Below are 27500 nucleotides of genomic sequence, written 5' to 3'. Positions count from 1 at the left end.
TAGGACGTAAACTTACCTGTGTGTGTGTGTGTGTGTGTGTGTGTGTGTGTGTGTGTGTGTGTGTGTGTGTGTGTGTGTGTGTGTGTGTGTGTGTGTGTTATTTATTCAGTGACCCTTTTTTGTGTGTTTTTTCCTTTTTATTCTTTCTTTTATTATTATTATTATTATTATTATTATTATTATTATTATTATTATTATTATTATTATTACTGTTATTATTATTGCTTTGTTTGTTCAATATCCGCTTCCTCCTCCTCTTCTCCTTCCACCTTCCTTTCCTCCTCCTCCTCCTCCCCGTGTTTTCATCGGTTCCTCATTGGCCAGTGTGCGTGTTTGCTGTGTGTGTGCGTGAGTGTGTGTACATAGAAACATACGTACATGAGTGTGGAGGAGGAGGAGGAAGGGAGAGAGATGCTTCGGATTCTTCTTATACCAGGAGTAGGAGGAAGAGAAAAAGGAGGAGGAGGAGGAGGAGGAGGAGATGTGTGGTAAGATTGATTTGAGAGAGGAAGAGGAAGAGGAGTAAGAGAGAGAGAGAGAGAGAGAGAGAGAGAGAGAGAGAGAGAGAGAGAGAGAGAGAGAGAGAGAGAGAGAGAGAGAGAGAGAGAGAGAGAGATCAAGACACGTATTGTACAAACTTCTCGCGTCTATCACAAAAAAACTTCATTCCGCCTCCAATTATTTACTTCCGAACCCGAACTGGATCCGAACCCAGGTACCGCTGTCAGCCATTTTGCCAACCGGAAGAGTCTCATTTGTGGACCTTAATCTTCTTTCCCCTCACTAAGACCCGAAACTTCTCTCTCTCTCTCTCTCTCTCTCCATTTTTTTCCTTTTTCTTTTTAATATTTTTTGTCTTTTTCCTTTTTTTTTCCTCCTTTTCTTGTAATTTTTCTCTTTTCCTCTCTCGTCCTCTTTTCTTCATTTATTTTTATTTTCATTTAATTCTTCTCTTCGTTTCCTCTTTCTTCCCTTTTTCCTCCATCTATTCTTTCCTCTTTTCCTCCCTCCCTCCTCTTCTTCCTCTCTTCTTTTTCTCTTTCTCTTATAATTCCTTCCTTTTCTTTCCTTCATTCAATCTTTCATCCTTATAATCTTGTCTTCCTTTCCTCTTTCTATCTTTTTTACCTTCTTTTCTTCTCTCTCTTCCCTTCTCTACAAACATACATACATATACACATACATACATACATACAGACAGACAGACAGACAGACAGACAGACAGACAGAAAAACAGATAGGCGAGACGGGTAATTTAGAATCTACATCATCATTACGTGTCATTTAGTCTGTAAATAATGACGGGGGAGAGAGAGAGAGAGAGAGAGAGAGAGAGAGAGAGAGGGTAAAAGATGAGGTAAATGGGAGAAAGGGGAGAAGGGAGGAAGGGGAAAAATGGGGAGGTGACTAATGGAGGGTTGACGAGGAGGAGGAGGAGGAGGAGGAGGAGGAGGAGAAAAAAAAAGAAAGGGAAGATTTGTAGGGGTAGAGAAAGGAGGGGAAAATGAGATGGAAAAGGAGAGAAGGAAAAGAGTAAGGAAATAAGAAAAGAAAGTAGAGGAAGAAAGAGAATTATAAAAAAGAAAGAAGAAAGTCAAGGAAGAAAATGAATAGAAATGAGGAATGAAAGGAATGTAAGAGAATGGAAAGGTTAAAGAAGAAAGGAAGTGAAGGAATGAGAAAGGAGGAGGAAAAAAAGGAGATGAAGGAAAAGTAGGGAAAAGAAAATATAACAGAGTGAAAAAGATAAATAAAGTAATGGAAAAGGAAGGAAAGAAAGAAAAAAAAGAAGAGGGTAGGGGCTAAATGAGAAGGAAAGAGAGAAAGGAGAAGGAAAGAAATAATGAAGATGAAGAGGAAAAGGGGAATAGGAAGGAATAAATAGGAGAATGAAAAGAAGAAAGGAATAAGGAAGAAAGTAAACGGATAAGAAAGAATAAGAAGAAAAAAAACAGGAATGGAGGAATGAGGAAATAAAAAACCATTGAATTATAAGAGGTAAAGGGAAGGGAAGGGAAGGGGAGGGAGGGAAGGAGGGAGGGTAAGGAAGGAAGGAAGGAAGGAGGGAAGGAAGGGAAGGAAGGAAGGGGAGGAAGGAGGAAGGGAAGGAAGGAAGGGAAGGGAGGTGAAGGGAAGGGAAGGGAAGGGAAGGGAAGGGAAGGGGAGAGGAAGGGAGGGGAGGGTAAGGGAAGGGAAGGGAAGGGAAGGGAAGGGAAGTAGCAATTTACCTAAACCCCGAGAGATTTAGGCAAAGTGGTTCATTACGATTAAAACACACACACACACACACACACACACACACACACACACACACACACACACACACACACACACGATAGATGAGAGAGAGAGAGAGAGAGAGAGAGAGAGAGAGAGAGAGAGAGAGAGAGAGAGAGAGAGAGAGAGAGAGAGAGAGAGAGAGAGAGAGAGAGAGAGAGAGTGTTGCCTAAGGCTTTAAAAGTTTAGTTAAACATCCAACTCTTTCCTCTTAGGTTAAGGAAGAGGAAGAGGAAGAGAAGAAGAAGAAGAAGAAGGAAAGGAAGAATAATGATAATGAGAAGTGGAATAGGCAATAAGAGAGAAAGATGAAGATTGGAGGAGGAGGAGGAGGAGGAGGAGGAGGAAGAAGAGGAGGAGGAGGAAGAGGGAGAGGAGGAGGAGGAGAAATGCTTTTGGGAATTGAATTTTACTGTGTGTGTGAGAGAGAGAGAGAGAGAGAGAGAGAGAGAGAGAGAGAGAGAGAGAGAGAGCATAAAATGAGTCACACTATTAAAGAAAAAAAAAACGAGATTAAAGCGAGCGAAAAATGTGAGAGGCAGGCAGGTGGCTTGCGAGAGAACGAGAGAGAGAGAGAGAGAGAGAGAGAGAGAGAGAGAGAGAGAGAGAGAGAGAGACAAAAGGGGGAGTACGTTGCTCATTTTTTCTCACTCTCCCTCCCGTCCCTCCCTCCCCCCTCTCTCTCTCTCTCTTTGTCGTCGTGAGAGAGTGAGTGGCAGCACCTGTCACACCTGAGCCTGACCTGGGTGAGAGAGAGAGAGAGAGAGAGAGAGAGAGAGAGAGAGTGAGAGTGAGAGAGTGAGAGACAGACAGTTTAATTAAATGATAGAGAATGGGGAAGGAGGAGGAAGAAGAAAGAAAGAAAGAAAGAAAGAAAGGAAAGAAGGAAGAAAGGATTAAAGTTGATAAATAAATGACATATACAGAGAGAGAGAGAGAGAGAGAGAGAGAGAGAGAGAGAGAGAGAGAGAGAGAGAGAGAGACCATCAATCATGCTCTCAAGAAAAGATTATATACAAAAGTTTTCCCTCAAGTTTTTACGAGATAATAAAAAAAGAAGAAAGAAAGAAAACAAAGAAAATAACAAAAGAAAAAAAAAATCTTAAGCTTTGCAACGTTAAGGAAAAAAATGAAAGTAAGGAAAAAAGTACAAAGTTAGAAGTCAACATTTTTCTTTTTACTTTTTTTTTACTTTTTTTTTACGGGAAGGAAATTAAGTAACTTTTCTCCTTGCCTTCGTGTGCTTGCCTATTTTTTCCCTCCCTCCTCCTACTTTCTTTCCCCTCCTTTTCCTTCCCCTCTTTTCTTTCCCTCCTTTTCCTTCATTTCTTTCTTTCCCCTCCTTTTCCTTCCTTTCCTTTTTTCCCCTCCTTTTCCTTCCCCTCCTTTCTTTCCCCTCCTTTTCCTTCCTTTCCTTTTTTCCCCTCCTTTTCCTTCCCCTCCTTTCTTTCCCCTCCTTTTCCTTCCCTTCCTTTCTTTCCCCTCCTATCTTTCCCTCCTTTTCCTTCCTTTCTTTCTTTCCCCTCCTTTCTTTCCCCTTCTTTCCCTTCCCCTCCTTTCTTTCCCCTCCTTTTCCTTCCTTTCTTTCTTTCCCCTCCTTTCTTTCCCCTTCTCCTTCCTTCCTTTTCCCTTCTTCTTCCTCTTTTTCCTCTTTTCCTTCCCTTCCTCTTTCTCCTTTCTTCTTCCTTTCCTTCCCTTTTCCCTTTTTCCTTCCTTCCCTTCTTTCTCCTTCCCTTCCCTTCCTTCCTTCCTTTCTCCTTCCCTTCCCTTCCTCTCTCCCTTCCTCTTTTCCTTCCCTTCCTTTCCCTTATGTTTTCCTTTCTTCCTTTTCCTTTCTTCTTCCCACATTTTTTCCCTTCTCTCCCTTCCCTTCCTCTTTCCCTTATCTTCTTTTCTTTCCCCATTTTCTTCTTCCTTCTTCTCTTCTCTTCTTCCTTCTTTTTTTTCCTCTTCCTTCCTTTTCCTCATTCCCTCTTTTCTTTACCTTCTTCTTCCTCTTCCTTTCCTTTCACCTACTTCCTTCCTTCCTTTCTTCCCTTCCCTTCCCTTCCCTTCCCCTCCCTTCCCTTCCCTTCCCTTCCCTTCCCTTCCCTTCCCTTCCCTTCCCTTCCCTCCCCTTCCCTCCCTCCCTCCCTCAGTATCTTTTGACTGGATTAAAGTGAGAGAGAGAGAGAGAGAGAGAGAGAGAGAATTTGCATGATTAAAATGGCTATGGGAGATAAAGACAGTGATTTATTGCTCTCTCTCTCTCTCTCTCTCTCTCCGTTTATTACTTCCCCTCTTTTTCTTTCTCTCATTCTCTGTCTTTCTCTCCCTTTCTCTCCCCTCTTCCATATTTCTTTCCTCCCCTTTATTGCATTTTCCTCTCCTTTCCACTCCCTTTTTTTAATTTCCCTTATATTCAATTTTCTTTCCCTTCTTTTTGTATTTCTTCTTCCTTCTTCTCCTCTCCTCCCATCTGTATCTCCCTTTCTCTTTACTTCTTTCTCCTCCTCCTCCTCCTCCTCCCATAGACAGCTGTTCCATACAATCATAAGCCACTAAGAGTATAAGAATGAAAAGAACCCCCCCCCCCCCGTACCTCCCCCCCTTCCCACTACAATAAGGGGTTCGATTCTCCTTATAGACAATTGAATCCTCTATAGAAAAGGATCGAATCCTCTTTATCTTTGTTTTTTTTTCCTGTTTTTTTTAGTTTTTTTATTATGTAAGGTCATTAGTGCTCTCTCTCTCTCTCTCTCTCTCTCTCATCTTTGTTTTGTTTATCTTTTCTTCTTTTTCTTGACATTTCTTCTTTTTCTTTTCTCCTTTATAAGTCTTCCTCCTCCTCCTCCTCCAGAAAAATTAAGAAGAGATGGGAAGGAAGAAAAATTGTTGAGGATTATGTGTAAGCGAGCGTGAACAGAGACTGGAGGAGGAGGAGGAGGAGGAGGAGGAGGAAGAAGAGACATTTTTCATTGCTGGGGAAGAAATATTTTCACCTTGGAAGAACTCTCTCTCTCTCTCTCTCTCTCTCTCTCTCTCTCTCTCTATCCGAGTATATTATATCTCAGAGAGAGAGAGAGAGAGAGAGAGAGAGAGAGAGAGAGAGAGAGAGAGAGAGAGAGAGAGAGAGAGTATTGAAAACAAATATTGACTACCTTACAACGATTGAAAAAATGAAAAAAAGAAAATATAAGGAAAATAAACAAAAAATGAAAACTAATATAAACAAAACTAAAATAAGGTCCGAAAACAAATCAACAAAACAATAAGAGACAGAAAAAAAGAAAATAATTACCTTAGAACGAAGAGAAGAGAAAATGCGAGAGAGAAATATTTAAAAACGAAGAAAACATCTATAAAAACAAAACGATAAGCAAGAGATAAACAAAACAACAACAAGAAAAAAAGAAAAAAAGTAAAACAATTATCGGTTCACCTAATGGCTTCCCTTAATTAAACGGAAGCGAAAATGACATAATGAAGCTTTGGAATTAATAGAAAGCTTACAGTGAGAACCTATTACCGCCTCATAATGGATTGGGTGGAGTAGGAGGAGGAGGAGGAAGAAGAAGAAGAAGAAGAAGAAGAAAAAGAAGAAGAAGAAATTGAAGAAGAACAAAAACAAGAGGAGGTGGAAGAAGAAGACAAAGAAGAAAAGAAGATAAAGCAGAGGAAGAATATAAAGAAGAAAAAGAAGAAAAGGAAGAAGAAGAAGAGGAAGAGGTTTGAAAGTCTGGTTTGAATATATGGACAGAAAATGGAAGAGGAAGAAAATAGAAATACCAGAAGATAGTATAGTGATGATTAGGAGGAAGAAAGGAGGAAAACAATGATCAGGTGGATAAAAAGGAATAAGAAGAAAATAAATAAGAAAGGAGAAGGAATAAAAAGAAGAGGAGGAGTAAGAGAAACGAAGAAAAAAAAAGGGAACTGTTATAATTTGAAGGAAAAGAAGAAGGGAAAGGAAAATGGGTTAGGTGGACGAAGAAGAAGCAGGAAAAGGAATGAGAAAGGAGAAGGAAAAAGAGGAAGAGGAGGAGGAGGAAAACAAAGGAGGAAAATAAGGAAATCCATAATGAAAAGGAAACAACAAAAAAGATAGAAAGTGTTGAATGAAAAAAAGAACATAAGGAAATAATGCGAATGGAGGAAATAGGAAAAAAAAGGAATAAACTAAGAAGGAAGGAAAATCAGACAAGGAAAAAAGAAGATTGTGAATAAATAATAATGAGAGAAAAAAAAATAAAGAGGAAGAAAGGAAATAAAACCCAGATTTAAGAGGAAACGAAAAACCTCATAATACTAAAAAAAGAGGAAAAAAAGAGGAAAACAAACAAAAAAACAAGAGGAATTTAATAAGAGGTCCAAGTCGTCCTCTTAATGTCGGATCCCTTCCTCTTAGAATCCTACCCTTGAGTGATTCAGAACTCCTCTTGATCGCTCCTCTTCCCTCACCACTACACCTTTAAGTCCTGCAGTACTCTTCCTCTCACCTCCTCTTACTCCTCTCTCTCTCTCTCTCTCTCTCTCTCTCTCTCTCTCTCTCTCTCTCTCTCTCTCTCTCTCTCTGACATTCCCTATCATGTTACTCTCTCTCTCTCTCTCTCTCTCTCTCTCTCTCTCTCTCTCTCTCTCTCTCTCTCTCTCTCTCTCTCTCTCTCTCTCTCTCTCTCTCTCTCTCTCTCTCTCTCTCTCTCTCTCTCTCTCTCTCTCTCTCTCTCTTTCCTCCATCTTTCCTCTCTCTCTCCTCTCTCTCTCCTCTTCCTCCTCCTCCTCCTCCTCCTTCTTCCTTCTCCTCCTTCCTTCTATTCTGTTCTTCCTTCTTCCTTCCTTCCTTCCTCTCTTCCTCCTCCTCCTCCTCCTCCTTTCCTCCTCTCCCTTTCCTCCCTTCCTCCCTTCTCTTCCCCTTTCCTCCTGGCGTGGGAAGGGAGAGCCTCCAGATGGCGCTTCAAGGAGGAGGAGGAGGAGGAGGAGGAGGAGGAGGAGGAGGAGGAGGAGGACGAATAGAAATGGTTAATCCGGATATCCTGTGAGTGAGATGAAATGACCGTCCTCCTCCTCCTCCTCCTCCTCCTCCTCCTCCACCGCCTCTCCACGTTTCCCCTCCTCCATCTCCCCTTCTATATAACTGTTCTTCCCTTTCCTCTCAATCCTTTACTTCCTCTTCCTCCTCCTCCTCCCTTTCCTCCTCTCCCCTTTCCTCCTCTCTTCCCCTTTCCTCAGAGGTTCCCATCCTTTCCATATTCCCCATTTATTAATTTTATTCCTCTTCCCTTTCCTCCCCTTTTTTTCTTTCCCTTCCTTTCTTCCTCCTCTCCCTTTCCTTCCCCATTTCTTCCCTCTCTATTCCTCTTTATTACGTCATTAAGCGTTGTTATTCATACGGGATCCAAACACGTCTGTAACATGTTGAGACGAGAGCTTGACATGTTATGGTAGTAGAAGAAAGATGATAGATAGATAGATAGATAGATAGAAGGATGGAAGGATAGAGAGGAATGGAAGAAAGGATGATTTTTACGAAGAATTATTTTTGTTATTGTTTTTTTCTCTTATTTTTGTTTTGTTTTCTTGTTTTTTTTTTCATTTTGTTATTCATTAAAATCTCTCGTTTGTATTTAAGTGTTTAGACGCGAACGGAGGTAATATTCTCTCTCTCTCTCTCTCTCTCTCTCTCTCTCTCTCTCTCTCTCTCTCTCTCTCTCTCTCTCTCTCTCTCTCTCTCTCTCTCTCTCTCTCTCTCTCTCTGTCTATTTACCTGTGTGTGTGTGTGTGTGTCGTTAATGCAAATGTGTCTAATTACTTTTCCTTTCTTTTTACAGGTAAGCGAGTGTGTTGGAGCCGGCCAGGTGAGAGAGGAGAGAGAGAGAGAGAGAGAGAGTGTTTGTGTGTGTGTGTGCGTTTGTGCGAGAGAGAGAGAAAAGTAAAGAAAGATTGGAACGCTACCTCATTCTGTCTCTTCCTACTCTCCTCCTCCTCTTCCTCCTCCTCCTCCTCCTCCTCCTAGTTTTATCCTCGCGGCGCTGAGAGCAAAAAGGCAGCAAGTCCCATAAATCTTTCTTTCCCCCAAAAATAAAATACAGGTTCATCCTCCTCCTCTTCCTCTTCTGCTTCTTCTCTTTCATCCTTTTCTTCTTCTTTTTCTTTTTCTTCTTCTTCTTCTTCGTTCTTTTCCTCCTTGTCCTCTTCCTCCTTCTCCTTCTACATCAACAACAACAACAACAACAACAACAACAACAACAACAACTCAATATGTGTAATAGGTAAACTTCACTTCCTCTCACCTGTGTAGGCTTACCTGTACACACACACACACACACACACAGAGAAGCTGCTAAGTTGTGTATGTAAGAGAGAGAGAGAGAGAGAGAGAGAGAGAGAGAGAGAGAGAGAGAGAGAGAGCAATCGCTTGATGTCTGCCGTCCTGTCTCTCCCAACTTGGTCATTGCAGCGTGGGAAGAGGAGGAGGAGGAGGAGGAGGAGGAGGAGGAGGAGGAGAATTGGAGGAAGATTCGCAGGAGGTTGAAAGAGAAGGAAAAAGTACCATTTGAGTCTGGATGGAAGGAGGAGGAGGAGGAGGAGGAGGAGGAGGAGGAGGAGGAGGAGGAGGAGAGAGAGAGAGTGTGGAGGAGGAAAGTCTTCTCCAATTTCTTTCCTCTCCATTACTTTCTCTCTCCACTTCCAACTTTCTCGCTTTTCTTTTTTTTCTTTTCATTCCTCCTACATTCCTCTCTCCTCTGTCTCTCCTCTTTCCTCCGTATTTTCCCTCCCTTTCCTCTTCCTCCATCTCTTCCTCTCTCTCTCTCTCTCTCTCTCCTTGACAATCCAGCATCCCTAATTCATATCAATATTCCTCCTCCTCCTCTTCTTCCTCCTCTTTCTCTCCGCTTTCCTCCGTATTTCCCTCCTTTCTCTTTCCTCCATCTCTTCCTCTCATTCTCTCCTTGACACTCCAGCATCCAAATTCATCTCAGTATTCCTCCTCCTCCTCTTCCTCCTCCTCCTCTTCCTTCTCCTCCTCTTCCTCTTCCTCCGCCTCCTCTCATTCTTCTTCGTTTCACACACGCGCGGAAGCTTCAAAACAACTCGAGGGAAATTAAACACAGACACACAGAGAAGAATATTGGACTAGACGGAGAATTATGCGAAAAGGGAAGTGAAAGAAGGAAAGGAATAAGAATAACGAAGAGGAAGTGGAAGGTGACGAAGAAGGGGAAGAAGAAAAAGAAGACTAGCATAAACGAAGGATCAGAAAGGAGAATAGAAACACGAATAAAGAAATAAGAACAGGAAGATAACGAAGAAAAAGAGGAATAAGAATAACGAAGAGGAACTGGTAGGAGACGAAGAAGGGGAAGAAGAAGAAGAAGAAAAAAAAGTAGGATAGAAACACGAATAACAGGAAGATAACAAAGAAAAAGAAGAAGATAAAGAAAAAGATCCACGTAGCATCGAGGAAATTAATAAGAAACGAAAGAATTGAATGTAAATCAGAAATAAATAATGCAATGAACGCTGATGGATGTAAACAAGAGAATGAATGTAAATAAAATGAATAATAGAATGAATGTAAATAAGAATAATAATGTAATGAATGATGATGAAGTTAAGTGAATAAGGAACTGAGATTAATGACGGAAAGATGAAGAAATAAAATCCAATAATGAAACTTCGATAATAAAATGAGAAAGTGACGGAAACAGAGTAATTAAAATGAGGTGAATGAGAGAGGAAATGAAGTAATAGTAGTTAATAAAGACGTGAAGTAAAGATAAGTGAGAAAAATGTGAAGATTGCATAAAATAAAACAAGAAAAGGATAAAATATAGACCAAATGAAAATGAAGTAAAATAATAACAATTGCATAAAAATAAAATAAGAAAAAAAGAATAAAATATAGACCAAATGAAAATGAAGTAAAATAATAACAATTGCATAAAAATAAAATAAGAAAAAAAGAATAAAATAGAAGCCAAATGAAAATGAAGTCAAATAATAACAATTGCATAAAAATAAAATGTGAAAAAAAGAATAAAATAGAAGCCAAATTAAAATGAAGTAAAATAATAACAATTGCATAAAAATAAAATGTGAAAAAAAGAATAAAATAGAAGCCAAATTAAAATGAAGTAAAATAATAACAATTGCATAAAAATAAAATAAGAAAAATAAAATATACGCCAAATGAAAATGAAGTAAAATAATAACAATTGCATAAAAATAAAATAAGAAAAAAAAAAAATAGAAGCCAAATTAAAATGAAGTAAAATAATAACAATTGCATAAAATAAAATAAGAAAAGAATAAAATATACGCCAAATGATAATGAAGTAAAAATATAAAGATTGCATAAAATAAAACAAGAAAAAAATAAAATATACGCCAAATGATAATGAAGTAAAATAATAACAATTGCATAAAGTAAAATAAGAAAAAAAGAATAAAATAGAAGCCAAATTAAAATGAAGTAAAATAATAAGAATTGCATAAAAATAAAATGTGAAAAAAAGAATAAAATAGAAGCCAAATGAAAATGAAGTAAAATAATAACAATTGCATAAAGTAAAATAAGAAAAAAAGAATAAAATAGAAGCCAAATTAAAATGAAGTAAAATAATAAGAATTGCATAAAAATAAAATGTGAAAAAAAGAATAAAATAGAAGCCAAATGAAAATGAAGTAAAATAATAACAATTGCATAAAAATAAAATAAGAAAAAAAGAATAAAATATACGCCAAATGAAAATGAAGTTAAATAATAACAATTGCATAAAAATAAAATAAGAAAAGAATAAAATATAGACCAAATGAAAATGAAATAAAATAATAACAATTGCATAAAAATAAAATAATAAAATAGAAGCCAAATGAAAATTAAGTAAAATAATAACAATTGCATAAAAATAAAATAAGAAAAAAGAATAAAATAGAAGCCAAATTAAAATGAAGTAAAATAATAACAATTGCATAAAAATAAAATAAGAAAAAAAGAATAAAATATAGACCAAATTAAAATGAAGTAAAATAATAACAATTGCATAAAAATAAGATGAAAAAAATAAAATATACGCCAAACGATAATGAAGTAAAATAATAACAATTGCATAAAAATAAAATAAGATGAAAAAAATAAAATATACGCCAAATGATAATGAAGTAAAATAATAACAATTGCATAAAAATAAAATAAGATGAAAAAAATAAAATATACGCCAAATTAAAATGAAGTAAAATAATAACAATTGCATAAAAATAAAATAAGAAAAAAAGAATAAAATAGAAGCCAAATTAAAATGAAGTAAAATAATAACAATTGCATAAAAATAAAATAAGAAAAAAAGAATAAAATAGAAGCCAAATTAAAATGAAGTAAAATAATAACAATTGCATAAAATAAAATAAGAAAAGAATAAAATATAGACCAAATGAAAATGAAGTAAAATAATAACAATTGCATAAAAATAAAATAAGAAAAAAAAAAAATATACGCCAAATGAAAATGAAGTAAAATAACAACAATTGCATAAAAATAAAATAAGAAAAAAAGAATAAAATATACGCCAAATGAAAATGAAGTAAAATAATAAAAATTGCATAAAAATAAAATAAGATGAAAAAAATAAAATATACGCCAAATGAAAATGAACTAAAATAATAACAATAATAAAAAAATAATAATAAATGAAATAAAATCACTATATAGACGATAACACTAAAAGGCTGCAGAGAGTGATGGCAGTAAAACCTTCCATTACTGACGCTTCCAATAATAAAAAAAAAGAATAAAATGAATTACCTCACTCAACAAACACCTGATTTATTTTATTTCCCGAGGCAATTAAAACATCAATTACGTGCTTTTTTTTTTGTTTACCCTTTTTCACGAGATTGATGTTGATTATTATTTAGGGGGGGCGGGGGGAGAATGGGGAGGGGGGGTTATAGGCCTACTCAAAGGGGGGGGGCAAAAAAAGAAAAACAAACAAACAAACAAACAAACACTTAATATATGGGCTTTAAAGTGAATCAGTATCATGTGTGTGTGTGTGTGTGTGTGTGTGTGTGTGTGTGTGTGTGTGTGTGTGTGTGTGTGTGTGTGTTTTGTGTCTGTCTGTCTGTGTCTGAGATTGCGGGAGTATGTTGCGCCCCCTTCTCCTCCTCCTCCTCCTCCTCCTCTGCTGGTGTTAAGGGAAGCTGGGTATCGACCGGGCAGACTGACGCCAGTATGCTCCTCCTCCTCCTCCTCCTCCTCCTCCTCCTCCTCCTCCTCTCCTTTCTCTCTGATCATTTAATCCAGCATTCATTTTCTTCCCTCGACGCCACTTAGCGGTTTGGGTAGCTCCGTAACACCTGCTCGCTGATTACCTTACCTTACTTTACCTTACCTTGCCTTGCCTTACCTAACTTAATCTAACATTGCCTTACCTAACTTAATCAAACCTATTTTAAACTTACCTCACCTTACTTTTCCTTGACTTACCTTACCTTAGCTAACTTAATCTGATTTTATCTTACCTTACCTAACCTAACCTTGCCTTACCTTACTTAACCTTGCCTTACCTTGCCTAACCTTGCCTTACCTAACCTTGGCTTACCTTACCTAACCTCACCTAACTTAATCTAATATTGCCTTACCTAACTTAATCCAACCTGTTCTAAGCTTACCTCACCTTACTTTTTCTTACCTTACCTAACCTTACCTAACTTAACATTCCCTACCTTAAACTAATCTTACCGTATCAAACCTAATCTAATCTTACATAACCTTACTTTACCTTATTTTACATTTCCTTTCCTCATTTACCTTCTTTTACCTTACCTAACCTAATTTAACGTTATCCTAGCATATCCTCATCTCACGTTACCTTACCTTAAATTACCTTACCTTACCTTATCTGACTCAACTGTTTTTTGCCTTGATTTACCTAACCTTACCTAACCTAACCTTACCTTATTTAAATCTAACTTTACCTTACCTAATATAATCTAAGCATACCTCACCTTACTTTACTTTGCCTTACCTTACCTTGCCTTACCTTACCTAACTTAATCTAACATTGCCTTATCTAACTTAACCTAACCTTACCTTACCTAACCTTACCTTACCTTACCTAATCTAATCTAAGCATACCTCACCTTACCTTACCTTACCTAACTTAATCTAACATTGCTTTATCTTACTTAATCTAACATTACCTTACCTAACCTTACCTTACCTAACTTTACCTTATTCAACTTGCTTTCCCTTTCCTTACCTTGCCTAACCTAACCTTACCTTACGTTACCTTACCTTACCTTACCTTACCTAACTTCACCTTACTCAACTTGCTTTCCCTTTCCTTACCTTACCTTACCTTACCTTTAATTACCTTGAGCTGATTAATTGCCTGCCTGATTGCCTTACTTGTCTGGTCTTGAGTTTATATCTTCTTCATCTCTTCCTTATTCCTCCTCCTCTTCTCTCTCTGTATCCTCCTCCTCCTCCTCCTCCTTCTCTCTCTGTTTCTCTATTCCTCATCTCTTTTCTGCTTTGTAATTAGGTTCATTTATTCTCTTTTCTTCTCTTTGTTATCTTCTGTGTTTTCTTTGTCTTCATTTCGCTTCGGTTCTCTTTCTCCTTTTCTTCATCATTCTCTTTTCTTCTTCTTCCTCTTTTTCTTTATTCTTTTCTTTGTCTTCTTTGTCTTTATCTTTATTCCTTATCTTCCCTTCTTCCTCTTTCCTCTCATTTTTTCCTTTCCTCTTTTCTTTCCCCTTTCCTCTTTTTTTTGTATTTTTCGTTTTCCTCACATTTTCCTTCCCTTCTTCCTCTTTCCTCTCTGCCTCCTCCTTCCTTCTTACGACCTTCTGCATGGCCGCCCTTCTTTCCTTTATTCCCTCCTCCTCCTCCTCCTCCTCCTCCTCCGTCAGATCTTCCTCCTCCTTCACAATATTCCTCCTTTCCTTCCTTCTTTCTTCCTCCTCCTGTTTCCTCCTCACCTCCTCATCTTTCCAACACCTGTCACTTTCAAAGCCTCCTCCTCCTCCTCCTCCTCCTCCTCCTCCTCCTCCTCCTCCAAGTCTTCCTCCTCCTCGTTTCGTCGCTTACGTCAGCATCCAACTTTTTATTTTTTTCCTTCACCCTTTCATCTTCAAACTCCTCCTCCTTCTCCTTCTCCTCCTCCTCCTCCTCTTCCTCCTCCTCCTCCTCCTCCTCCTCCTTTGTCTTCCTAGCATTACCCAATCTCTCCACTTCTCATTGCTCTTTAGTCGCTAGTCTTCCTCCTCCTCCTCCTCCTTCTCCTCCTCCTCGACACCCTAGCACGAGTTCACAAAGGATCAAAAGACACGATAGTTTGTCCGTTAGAGAGAGAGAGTGAGAGCGAGAGAGAGAGAGAAAACGTTTCATCTCCCTTCGTATCACTCTCTCTCTCTCTCTCTCTCTCTCTCTCTTTTAGTCATTATCTACCTATCTATCTATCTATCACCTCCCTTACACACACACACACACACACACACACACACACACACACACACACACGCCAATTAGTTTAAATACTTTCGGTCGGTCTTTCTCTCATTCGCTTTTAATTGTTATTCATTCTGTTCCTCTTTTATTTATGGTCTTGTTATTCTCGTTCGCTCCCTGAATATATATTTTTTATTTTATTTATTTCATTTACTGGTTATTTTTTTGTTTTTTTTTTGTTTTTGTTTTAGTGGAAGCTCGAATGCTGGTGTTTTCGATCTATTTGTTTGTTTGTTTGTTCGTGTTATTTTTGTATTAATTTTTCACTTCAATATTTGTTTGTAATCTGTTGTTGTTATTGTTGTTGTTGTTGTTTGTATCTATTGTTGTTGTTTTTTTATCTCCCTTTCTGCAATCTATTGTTCCATTATTTGCGTTTCTATCCATTTTCTTCTTTTATTTTCGTTCATGTGAAATATATTGTTTGTCGATAAGAAAAATAGATTGCGGGGGGATTATTTATTAGAGAGAGAGAGAGAGAGAGAGAGAGAAAGGGAAGGGATAGGGTTACAAGATTCACTCCTCTTTGTCATCCTCGTCACCCTCCTCTTCTTCTTCCTCCTCCTCCTCCTCTTCCTCCTCCTCCTTTTCATTAACGTCTTGACCTTTAAAAAAAAAAAAACCCACGTGATTAATTGCTTTGTTATTCCTCACCTTCCTTAATCCTGTGTGTGTGTGTGTGTGTGTGTGTGTGTGTGTGTGTGTGTGTGTGTGTGTGTGTGCGCGCATCGATCCTCTAACGACCATAGCAGCTTCCGGAGGTACAGAAACACACATTCTCTCTCTCTCTCTCTCTCTCTCTCTCTCTCTCTCAAACGTCTTTTTCTCTCCCTACTTTGCATTTCCTATCATAACCCTTCCCTCCCTCCCTCCCTCTTTCCCTCCCTCCCTCCCTCCCTTTCTTCCCTCCCTTCCCTCCCTTTCTTCTCACATATTTTACTTGTTTACACTGACCAAAAGCTGTCATATCCCTTTCCTCCCTTCCTCTCTCCCTCCCTCCCTCTCTTTCTCTCCCTTCCTTCTCCTCTCCCTCCTTTCTCTACCTCCCTTCATCGTTGGTTAAGTACCTGTCTGTAGCTTTCCAATAACCCACTTTGTACCTTTCTGCTTCTCTCTCTCTCTCTCTCTCTCTCTCTCTCTCTCTCTCTCTCATTTTCTTTCGTTTTCTTCCTCATTTCCTTTGTCTGTCTGTCTTTCTCTCCTATTTTCTCTCCATTTCTCCTCCATTTCCTTCTTTTCCTTCTTTTCCTTCCCTCATTCCTTGTTACTTACTTTCTTTCCTTCTTTTCTTCCTTCTTTCTTTTCCTCCTTTCTTCATTCCTTTCTTTACTCTCTCCTTTATCTTTCCATTTTTTTCATCCCTCGTCTATCACTCCTTTTCTTCCTTCCTTCCTTCATTCCTTCCTTTCGTCTTTCCTTATTTCCTTCTCATGTTCTTTTCCTTCCTTCCTTCCTTCCTTCAATCCTTCCTTCCCTTCGTCTTCCCTTTCATTCTCTTTTTTTTTTTTCCTCCAATCCTTCCTTCCTTTCGTCTTCCCTTTCCTTCTCTCTATATCCTTCCTTCAGTCCTTCCTTTCTTTCGTCTTCCCTTTCCTTCTCCTTTATATTCCTCCTTCAATCCTTCCTTCCTTTCTTTCCTTCGTTCCTCCTTTCCTTCTTCCATTCCTTTCCTTCTCATTCTCTTTTCCTTCCTTCCTTCCTTTCGTCTACCCTTTCCTTCTGTTTTCCATCTTTCTCTCCTTCCATGACCTCATTTCACGGCTTCTCTCTCTCTCTCTCACTTTCCCTCTCCACAAAAAAAAAAAAAAAAAAAAAAAAAAAATCCTAAGTGAATAAAACTCTCCAAAATCCGCCTCATTCACGGATAAAGGAGTTAGGAAGTAAAGGAAGACTTATACATAATGAAACAGTGGATGAATAACGTTGTGTGTGTGTGTGTGTGTGTGTGTGTGTGTGTGTGTGTGTGTGTGTGTGTGTGTGTGTGTGTGTGTGTGTGTGTATTTCCGAGCTTAAATTTACGTTCTTTAAGTATGCATGAGAGAGAGAGAGAGAGAGAGAGAGAGAGAGAGAGAGAGAGAGAGAGAGAGAGAATTCAGCTTCAAGTGTTGTGTTTATTAGAGAAACCAACACACACACACACACACACACACACACACACACACACACACACACACACACACACACACACACACACTCTTTTAATTAAGATACCGACGAATCGACTTTCTCTTTTATTCTTCTTATTTTCGCTTGACAGAGAGAGAGAGAGAGAGAGAGAGAGAGAGAGAGAGAGAGAGAGAGAGAGACTACAACAACAACTACTACTACTACTACTACTTATGCTACCACTACTACTACTAAACTTAGGATGCAAGGAAGGGTAGCGTTCATAACTCAGGCTGTAAGGTGTGTGTGTGTGTGTGTGTGTGTGTGTGTGTGTGTGTGTGTGTGTGTGTGTAGACATGTACGAGGTAGCCTTAGTAATGAAGATGAAGGTTTATGTGCGTTTTAAAGGTGCAAGGTGTGTGTGTGTGTGTGGGTGTGTGTGTGTAGAAGAACGTGGTAAGTATATATATTTTCTTAACTAATGTGCAGAGTTACCTAATATATAAAAAGAGTAGTGTAGAGTAGTGTTAAGATAGTGCAGTGCTGGCTTAGTTAGTGTAATGGTGCTGGTTAGAGTAGTGAAGTAGTGTTGACATTAGTGTGTGTGTATTGTGGAGGGGTGTGAAAAATAACATAGCAAATAGAATAGTGTTAGAATAGTGTTTAAAAGTAGTGTTAGAGTAGTGTACATTGGAATAGTGTTAGTGTGATGTGCAACTAAACTGTATGGTGTGGTATTGTGTGATGGTGTGATGTGATTTTAATATACTAAAAAATCTATTATTATTTTTTTTTATCGTAGTGGAAATCTTAGTGAAATAGTGATAACAGATAGACAGAGAAGAGGAGAAAAGAGGAGAAGTGAAGAAGAGAAGAGAAGGGAAGAGAGATATAGTGTAATGAAGAGAAGTGTGAAGTGGTGTTTTAGTGGTAGTGTTAGTGGTGAGTGTAGTGGTGATATAGAGAAGAGTTAGAGGAAGTAGAGGTAGAGAAGGAGGTAGAGGAGATAAAGTAGACTAGATAAAGTAGAAGTAGTACTATATAGTGGTAAAAAAAGTAGAGTTAGAGAAAGTAGTGGTAGAAGAAGATAGAGAAGATAAAGAAGAATAGAGAAAGTAGAAAAAGAGGAGAAAAAAGAAAGTGATAGAAGATGAAATAGAAGATAGAGAAGAGGAAATAGTGAACAAAAGAAGGAATAGGAGAGTAGAGATAGAAGAGATAAATAGAGGTAGATGTAATTCCTTATCTCCAGGATGTTAATAAAAAATGCTAATAATAAAAATAATAACATAAAAAAAAGAAGATTGTAGAAAATAGAATTAGGATTGGTGGTGATGGTGGTGGTGATGGTGGTGGTGATGGTGGTGGTGATCCTTCTACAGAGGTGGTAGTGGTGGTGGTGAGGCAGCATGGTGGTGATACGAGTCCAGCAACACCACCTCCCATGGCCCTCCTCCTCCTCCTCCTCCTCCTCTTCCACCTCCTCTTCCACCTCCCCATAACCTTCTCCTCTTCCTAACCTTCTCCTCCTTACACCTCCTCATAACCTCCTCCTCTTCCTAACATTCTCCTCCTTCCACCTCCCCATAACCTCCTCCTCCTCCTCTTCCACCTCCTCTTCCACCTCCCCATAACCTCCTCCTCCTCCTCTTCCACCTCCTCATAACCTCCTCCTCCTCCTCCTCCTCTTCCACCTCCCCATAACCTCCTCCTCCTCCTCTTCCTCCTCCTCTTCCACCCCATAACCTCGTCCTCTTCCACCTCCTCTTCCACCTCCCCATAACCTCTTCCTCCTTCCACCATGTCCGCTGAAATCCCCCGCCGTCACCCTCCTTCTCTCCAACCCTCCCCCTCTCCTCCTCCTCCCCACCTCCCCCACTCCTCCGCCTCCTCCACCTCCTCCTCCCCCACCCCCGGAGAGCCCTGGGACGAGTCACGTGACTACACATCTGCCACGGCGCGCCTCTCCACACCTGTCAAACGAAGGCGCCTCTTGCCCTTAGTGGACCTCAGGTAGATGTGGCCTTGTACAGGTGTTGGTGCTACTGTTGTTGTTGTTGTTGTTGTTGTTGTTTTCATCCCTATTGTTATTATGGATGTTATTATAGTTATTTCATTGTTTTTGTTTTGGGGGGTGTTTGCCTATTGTTATTTTTGTTTATTTATTTTTTTGTTTTTTTTACTTGTTTACTATTTTTCATTTGGCGTGGTTCCGATTTTTCATGTTCTTTTAATTTTTTTTTCTCATTTCTTATCATTATTCCTATTGTCGTTTTCTTCTTTTTGTTATTACTATAGGGATAAGTTTTTTTTTTTTTTTGTATCAGAATATCCTTTTTTTCTCGGTTTCCTTCTTCAGCAAGGCATGACTTTACGAATTTTATCTCTTTGCATCTTTCTCTTCCTAGTATCTTCATTTTGGGGGATATTGTTATTGAGTGCGTTTTTAATATCTTTTTTTCTGTACTCTGAAACTGCCTCTCCTGCTGTAATAGAAATAAAACTGAAGTATATTTACCATTGCTCCGAATTTGGCATGTTTTATCTTAGTTATGGGGTTGGAGGTGATGGTGATGGTGGTGTTGGTGTTTGTGATGATGGTGGTAATGGTGATGTTTGTTTAATACTCATACCTACATACCTTACCTTACCTTACCTTACCTTACCTTACCTTACCTTACTTTACCTTACCTTACCTTACCTTACCTTACCTTACCTTACCATACCTTACCTTACCTTACCCTATCTTACCTTACCGTACCCTACCTTACCTTACCTTACCTTACCTTACCTTACCATACCTTACCTTACCTTACCTTACCTTACCATACCTTACCTTACCTTACCTTACCTTACCCTATCTTACCTTACCCTACCCTACCTTACCTTACCATACCATACCATACCCTGCCTTACCTTACCTTACCTTACCTTACCTTACCATACCTGCCTTCCTTCCTTCCTTCCCTCTTTCACATTTACCTCCCTGCTATCCATCCTCCCCGCTTCTCCCCTTCCCTACATACATACATACATACATACATACATAGTTAAGTAGATAGACTGGTAAATAGATAGGTAGATAGATGTTTATTGTCAATGGCTACTATCATCTACCTACATAAATACATACACACATACATACCTTATTGACCCAAGTCCTCAATACGGTATCGGGTCGCAGGTGTCTCCTTGCACGGCGGACAGGTAAACGCTAATTAAGGAAAGGTGAGTGTGGTTGCGATAGGCCAGGTAATTGGAAACACACACACACACACACACACACACACACACACACACACACACACACACACACACACACACACACACACACACACACACACACACACACAGGGTCATGATTTAGATGGTTTTTTTTTATTACATTTATTTGGTCTTTTAATTAAATGTTTAGTGTTTGGTTTAAAAGGAGAGAGAGAGAGAGAGAGAGAGAACGTCCCCCCTCCCCCTCTCTCTCCTCTCCCTCTCTCTCTTTTTCTCTCTCTAATTATTCTCTCTTTTTCTCACATTTTCCTCTAATATCGTTGATCTCATTGTGATTAAGACTTACCTCATATCCTCATTCCTCCATTCTTTTCTCTCCCTCTCTCCCTCCCTCTCTCCCTCCCTTCCTTCCTTCCTTACTTCTTCCCTCACTTCTTTTTATTCCTCCCTTTCAAAATCACATTCCATCCCTTTTTCCATTCTTGCTATATCCTCTTCTTCTTCTTCTTCTTCTTCTTCTTCTTCTTCTTCTTCTTCTTCTTCTGCTTCTTCTTCTTCTTCTTCTCCTCTTCCTCCTCCTCCTGTTCTTCCTCCTCTCCTCACTCTTCTCAGAATCTTACTCTCTCCTCCTTCCAAATTTTGCCGTAGTGTGTGTGTGAGTGTGTGTGTGTGTGTGTGTGTGTGTGTGTGTGTGTGTGTGTGTGTGTGTGTGTGTGTGTGTGTCATCACTTGCTTTGGGACTGCAATGCGACTGTCTCCACTTAGAATAACGAACACACACACACACACACACACACACACACACACACACACGCACGCACACATGTACCCAAGATGCTTCAGTACTTGACCTCCTAAAGTTTTTTCTCTTTCTCTTCCTATGTATTCCTCCTCCTCCTCCTCCTCCTCCTCCTCCTCCTCCACTTCTTATAACTTGGGGACACAAAATATGAAGTTGTGTGACAGTCTTCTTCTTCTTCTTTTTCTTCTTCTTCTTCTTCTTCTTCTTAAGCCTTGAGAGATGATGAAAGCGAATCAGATTTATCTTCTTATCCTTCTTCCTCTCCTGCTTCCTTCTTATCCTTCCTTTCTTCCTTCTTTTCTTCCTATTTATTTATTTTCGTTTACTTCATTCCGTCTATTCATTGCTTCCTTCTTTCCTTCCATCTATTCCTTCCTTCCTTCCTTCCTTCCTTTCTTCCTTGCTTACCTCCTTCCTTCCTTCCTTCCTTCCTTCCTTCCTTCCTTCCTTCCTTCCATTCACTCGTTCCTCCTTCCTACATCCCTTCCTTCCTTTACACACACACACACACACACACACACACACACACACACACACACACACACACACACAGGTAAGCTTAGACAGGTAAAAATATATATACCAATTTGCACCTTGACGTGAATTATGCTTTGGAGTGACACAGAATGAGCGCGAGAGAGAGAGAGAGAGAGAGAGAGAGAGCAATTAAAGGCAGAGAAAAAAGGCGAGCATACACACCTATCTCCAACAAACACACAAACTAACAAACAAACAGCACTATCTCCCCTCTTTTCCCCTCTCCCTCCTGCTCCTCCTCCTCCTCTTCCTCGTTAACCTTTTTTCTCTCCTCTCTAATTTTTATCCCAATTAATCTCCTCCTCCTCCTCCTCCTCCTCCTCCTCTACCTTAATTTATCTCCCTCAAGGTGTGTTCTCCAGGCAAGTAATGATTTCATGTTCCTCCTCCTCCTTCTCCTCCTCCTCCTCCTCCTCCTGTTCCTCTTCATCCTCCTCTACCTTAATTTATCTCCCTCAAGGTGTGTTCTCCAGGCAAGTAATGATTTCCTCCTTCTCCTCCTCCTCCTCCTCCTCGTTCTTCTTCTTCTTCTTCTTCTTATTATTATTATTATTATTATTATTATTATTAGGCTCTATTACGCTATATGTTACACACTATTGCAGCATAATAATAAAAGCGTAATAGAAGAGGAGGAGGAGGAGGAGGAGGAGGAGGAGGAGGAGGAGGAGAAAAAGGAGGAGGAAAGAACGTTATCAGCAAATATTTTTATCTAATACGAAACAGAGAAGAAAGGAGGAGGAGGAGGAGGAGGAGGAGGAGGAGGAGGAGGAGGATAAGCAGGAGGAATTTTAGTATGGGAAAGAGGATCAGCAGAAGGAAGATTCGGAGGAGTAGGAAAAGAAGGAGGAAGAGGAGGAGGAGGAAGAGGAAGAGGAGGAGGAGGAGGAGGAGGAGGAGGAAGGAGAAGAGAAAGTAGGAGATTATCACAAAATATTTACTTTTTTTTATATATATATCCAAACTTTTTCCTTCGTATTAAACACACACACACACACACACACACACACACACACACACACACTGGCGGGGTACGAAGGGGGCGGCTTTAAGGTCGTAACTCCCTACCAACAGAGCCAAACATTCACCCATAAAGGCCTCTAGTGTTGCATCCGTACGGGGGGGGAGGAGGAGGAGGAGGAAGAGGAGGAGAGAAGGATATTGGGGAGAGAGGTTGTGGTTATATGGTGAGAGAGGGAGAGAGAGAGAGAGAAGGGAAGAGGAAAGGGAGGAAGGGGAGGGAAGATAAAGGAGAGAGAGAGGGGAAGGAAAGGGGAAGAAAGAGGAAAGGGAGAGAAAGGTAAATAAGGGTGAGAGAGGAGGAGGAGGAGGAGGAGGAGGAGAAAGGGATGGAAGAGGAGAGATATCATGCCAAACTTATGATACCCCTTCCTCTTCCTCCTCCTCCTCCTCCTCCTCCTCCTCCTCGCATATTACCCCTTTACCGGGAGGAAGAACTGATAAGGTGGAGGAACGGGATGAGAATGAGAAAGAGGAGGAGGAGGGAGGGAGGGAAAGATGGGAGGAAGGGGAGGGAGAAGGGAGATGGCAAAGAATGGAGAGAAGGAGGGAAGAAAGGAGGAAGGGAAGGGAAGGGAAAGAGGGATAGAGGAAAGGTAAAAAAATAAGTAGAAAAACAAAATGATGGGAGAGAAAACAAAAAAGAAAAAGAAAAAGAGGGAGAAGAAAGGAGGGAAGAGGCAAGGAAGTAAGGAAAGGAAGAAAAGCAGGAAGGGAAAAGGAAGGAAGGGAAGAGGAAGGAGAGGAAACAAGGAAGGGAGAGATGAAGGGAGGAAGGAAGGAAGGGAAAAAAGAATGATGGAAGGGATGGAAAGGAGGAGAGGAAGGAAAGGGAGGGAATGGAGGAAAGTAGGAAAGGAAGAGAGGAAGAAAATAAGAGAGAAAAGTTAAATTCGGTAATTCTAAAGTTTGCACCGACGTCATTTCCTCCTCTTTTTTTATGTGAATTAATGAAACGTTCTCTCTCTCTCTCTCTCTCTCTCTCTCTCTCTCTCTCTCAAATCATGAAAAACTATAAAAAATGAGTGTAAATGAGAATATGAAAGGTAGTGAGTCAGGGTGAGTAATGAGTAACTTTGGTTGAGTCAGTATTTAAGAAGGTGAGTCAGAATGTGTTTGGTTGAGTCAATAGTGTGAGTCAGGGTAAGAGAAGCGAGGTTGAGATATGGTGGGTCACTGTGAATAAGGATGAGTCAGGTGTCATTATCTTTCAGTGTGAGTTTGGTTGAGTCAGGGTGAGTAAGGGGGAGAATTTTAATGTCTGAGTGAGTTGGTTGAGTCAAGATGAGTCATTCGGTGTAAGGATGAATCAGTGTGACAGCATGAGTCAGGTGAAGTTGATATGAGTCAAAAGATATATTTTTTTGTTAGGGTGAGTCACTTTATATCAGGGTGAGTTAGTTTGAGTCAGCGTGAGTCACATTATATGCCAATACAAAAGGGGATATTTTTTTTCAGGATGAGTCAGCGTGAGTGAGGGTGAGTCAGGAATGAGTCAATTTTCTATGAGAGTGAGTCAGTGTTAGTGGGATTAAAGTACTGACTCAGGGGAGAACTTACTGTTAGGGTGAGTCAACGTACTTATAGCGTGAGTCAAGGTGAGTCAATTTTACATCAGGGTGAGTCACTTTGGGTTGGATCAAAGCAGTAGAGTCAGGTGGAGAAATTCTTATGTTAGGATGAGTCAGTGTATATCAGCGTGAGTCAGGGTGAGTCATGGTGAGTCAGAGTGCGTCACTGTGAGTCAGATTAAAGTAGTATGACTCAAGGGAAAAATTTACTGTTTGGCTGAGTCATCGTATATAAGCGTGAGTCAGGGTGAGTCATGGTGAGTCAGGGTGAGTCAGTGAGGGCAGCAATGATTCAGGCTGATCAATACTGCAGATTAGTGAGTGGGCTGTTTCCACGCCCCTGCACGAGAGAGAGAGAGAGAGAGAGAGAGAGAGAGAGAGAGAGAGAGAGAGAGAGAGAGAGTAGGGTACAATAGTTGACAAAGAACTGTACAGAGAGAGAGAGAGAGAGAGAGAGAGAGAGAGAGAGAGAGAGAGAGAGAGAGAGAGAGAGAGAGAGAGAGAGAGAGACGTTCTATGGGAGGGTTGGAAAGGAATAAAAACTCTCCTCTGGTTATGAAGGAGGAAAGGAGAGGAAAGAAGTGGCTGGCTTCCTCCACACTCTCTCTCTCTCTCTCTCTCTCTCTCTCTCTCTCTCTCTCTCTCTCTCTCTCTCTCTCCCCGTTTATCATTCCTTTCTGTTTCTCTTCCTCATTTTCTTTTTTATTTCCCTTTTCCCTTCCTTTTCCTTTCATTTCTCTTACTCTCTTTCTTTTCCTTCTTTCTCTCTCCCTTCTTTCCTCCCCCTCTCTTTCCCTCTCTCTCTTTCTTTTCCTTCCTTAATTCCTTCCTCCGTCGGTTCTCAGTTTCTCCTTCCTTCCTTTCCTCTCCCTTCTCCCCTTTCCTCCCTTCTTTACAAGCTCTCCCATCTTCTCTTCTTCCCTTTCTCTCCCTGTCTCCTTACTTTCGCCCTTGTTCCTTCTCACTCCTTTATCCTCTTGTTTCACTTCTCTCCTTCCTTCCTCCTTCCTTCCTCCTTCCTTCCTCCCTTAAGACGCAGTAAGAGGAAGAAGCAGAAAAAAAGAAGAAAAAAAGAAAGTTAACAGGATAAGAAGAATTTATGTATATTTTTTTCTTTCCTCTTTTTTCTTCTCTTCTTTTCCTTTCTCTTCTTTCTTCACATTTATGCTTCACCCTCACTTCTGTCTGCAAGGATAGATAGATAGATAGACAGATAGACAAATAGAAGATGAGGAGGAGGAGGAGGATGTAGGAAAAAATTGAGGGAGGAAAGAAAGGGAGAGAAGAAAGATGATATGGAGGAAAAGGAAGACTAAGAGGGAGATGGGAGACTAAAAGGAGATAACCTGATTGCAATACTCTCCCTTTTATATGGAGGAGAAGGGGAGGAAACAAAGGGAGAAGTGGAGGAGGAGGAGGAGGAGGAGATTGAAAGAAAACATTAGTGAGAGAGAAGAACGGAGGAGAGGAGAGAGAGAGAGAGAGAGAGAGAGAGAGAGAGAGAGAGAGAGAGAGAGAGAGAGAGAGAGAGAGAGAGAGAGAGAGAGAGAGAGAGAGAGAGAGAGAGAGAGAGAGAGAGAGAGAGAGAGAGAGAGAGAGAGAGAGAGAGAGAGAGAGAGAGAGAGAGAGAGAGAGAGAGAGAGAACACAGACAAAGTAATGCAGTCCGCCAAACCACAGCCTGCAACGCCCCCCCTCCCCCTCCCCCTTCTCTCCCCTTCCTCTCCCCTCCTCCTCCCCTTCCTCCCCTTCTCTCCCTCCCTCCCTGTATTGATTCCTCCCCCTTGCAGTATTGCCCCAAAACTTACTTTGTGTTGCATTACGTGTAAAACTCCCTTCCTCCTCCTCCTCCTCCTCCTCTAACTATTTTTTTTTTCCACCTTCAAACCCTCAATCTCTCCCTTTCACCTCCTCCTCCTCCTCCTCCTCCTCTTTTTTTTCCACCCTCAAGCCCTCAGTCTCTCCCTTTCACCTCCTCCTCCTCTTCCTCCTCCTCCTCCTGCATTGCCTTAATCTGCCTGATGAAGGTGTTAAACGACAAGGAGGAGGAAGAGGAGGAGGAGGAGGAGGAGGAGTAGGAGGAGGAGGAGGAGGAGGAGGAGGTCAAGGACGATTGTTGCATTATCAGATCCTACACACACACACACACACACACACGCACACACCTGTAGCGCATAATAGGTAGATGGATGTGTGTGTGTGTGTGTGTGTGTGTGTGTGTGTGTGTGTGTGTGTCATCGCTACTCCCCAAGGGATCTTTACCTCCCCACTCTCCCCTCTTCTCCCTTTCCTCCCCTCTCCCCTCTTGGGATATGAGGTAACATGCAGAAAAGGGGGAGAGAGAAGAGGGAGGAGAAAGGAGGGAATGGAGATAAGAGAGAAAGGGTGTAAAATGGAGAATGGGGAGAGAGAGAAGCAGGGAGAAGGGAAAAGAAGGGAGATGAGGAGAAATAAAAGCAAGGAGAAAGGAATAGAAGAAGGGTGAAGGAGAGAAGGGAAAGGGATGTGAAGAGGGAGAACTAGGAATTTTGAAAAGGAGAAGGAAGAGAAGAGGGAAGAAAAGAGGAGATAAACTGTAGAAATATGATAGAAGGGAAAGAAAGGGAGATATTTGTGGTGAGTGGGGAGAGGGAAGGGTGGGGAGAGAGGAAGGAGGTAAAGAAAGGGAGATATTTGTAGTGAGTGGGGAGAGGGAAGGGTGGGGAGAGAGGAAGGAGGTAAAGAAAGGGAGAGATTTGTAGTGAGTGGGGAGAGAGGAAGGAGGGGAAGAAAGGGAGAGATTTGTAGTGAGTGGGGAGAGGAGGAGGGGAGAGAGGGAGAAAGGGAGAGATTTGTAGTGAGTGGGGAGAGAGGAAGGAGGGGAAGAAAGGGAGAGATTTGTAGTGAGTGGGGAGAGGGAAGGGTGGGGAGAGAGGAAGGAGGTAAAGAAAGGGAGAGATTTGTTGTGAGTAGGGAGAGGAGGAGGGGAGAGAGGGAGAAAGGGAGAGGGGAAAGGTTATAATTAGAATGCATGATATATTTATTTTATTATTATTATTATTATTATTATTATTATTATTATTATTATTATTATTATTATTATTATTATCATCATCATCATTATATTCACAGAGGTACGTATACACCCCCATTTTTCATTGTATATCATCATTATTTTTAGTCATTATTAATCTTGTTCCCTTGTATATATTTGCATGATTTTGTTGATTTTCATTATTCAGTTTTCATATTTTTATTTATTTTTGTTTGGATTATGGCATGAATTATTGAGGTTGTTTTTACACTAATCAATGTTTCTCTCTCTCTCTCTCTCTCTCTCTCTCTCAAATATCCTCTCCTTTGTCTTCCTTTGTCCGTTCTTTCCTCCATTTCCCTCAGTTTTCCCTCACACTCTTCCTTCCTCCTTCCTTCACTCTTCCTTCACCTTCATCAAGTCTTTCTTCTTCCTTCTCTCCCTTTCCTCCCTTCCC

The 27500-nt window shown here is 40.3% G+C and overlaps 1 protein-coding gene across 3 annotated transcripts in view; it reads left to right on the top strand.

Moving 5' to 3' along the window:
• LOC127003517 (GTPase-activating protein CdGAPr-like) overlaps nt 1–27500 on the top strand; it is a 247603-nt gene that overhangs the window by 61605 nt on the left and 158498 nt on the right. For 2 of the 3 annotated variants that reach the window (XM_050870327.1, XM_050870326.1), the window contains exon 2: nt 18259–18889. The exons of the other annotated variant lie outside the window; for it this stretch is intronic. In XM_050870327.1, the coding sequence (XP_050726284.1) occupies nt 18678–18889 (212 nt within the window). In that variant the 5' untranslated portion in view covers nt 18259–18677. The remainder of the gene's footprint in view (nt 1–18258; nt 18890–27500) is intronic. 3 annotated transcript variants of the gene reach the window in all.

Source organism: Eriocheir sinensis, chromosome 25 (genome assembly GCF_024679095.1).
Source record: "Eriocheir sinensis breed Jianghai 21 chromosome 25, ASM2467909v1, whole genome shotgun sequence".
Classification (NCBI taxonomy): domain Eukaryota; kingdom Metazoa; phylum Arthropoda; class Malacostraca; order Decapoda; family Varunidae; genus Eriocheir; species Eriocheir sinensis.
This window is presented reverse-complemented; position numbering and strand designations above follow the sequence as displayed.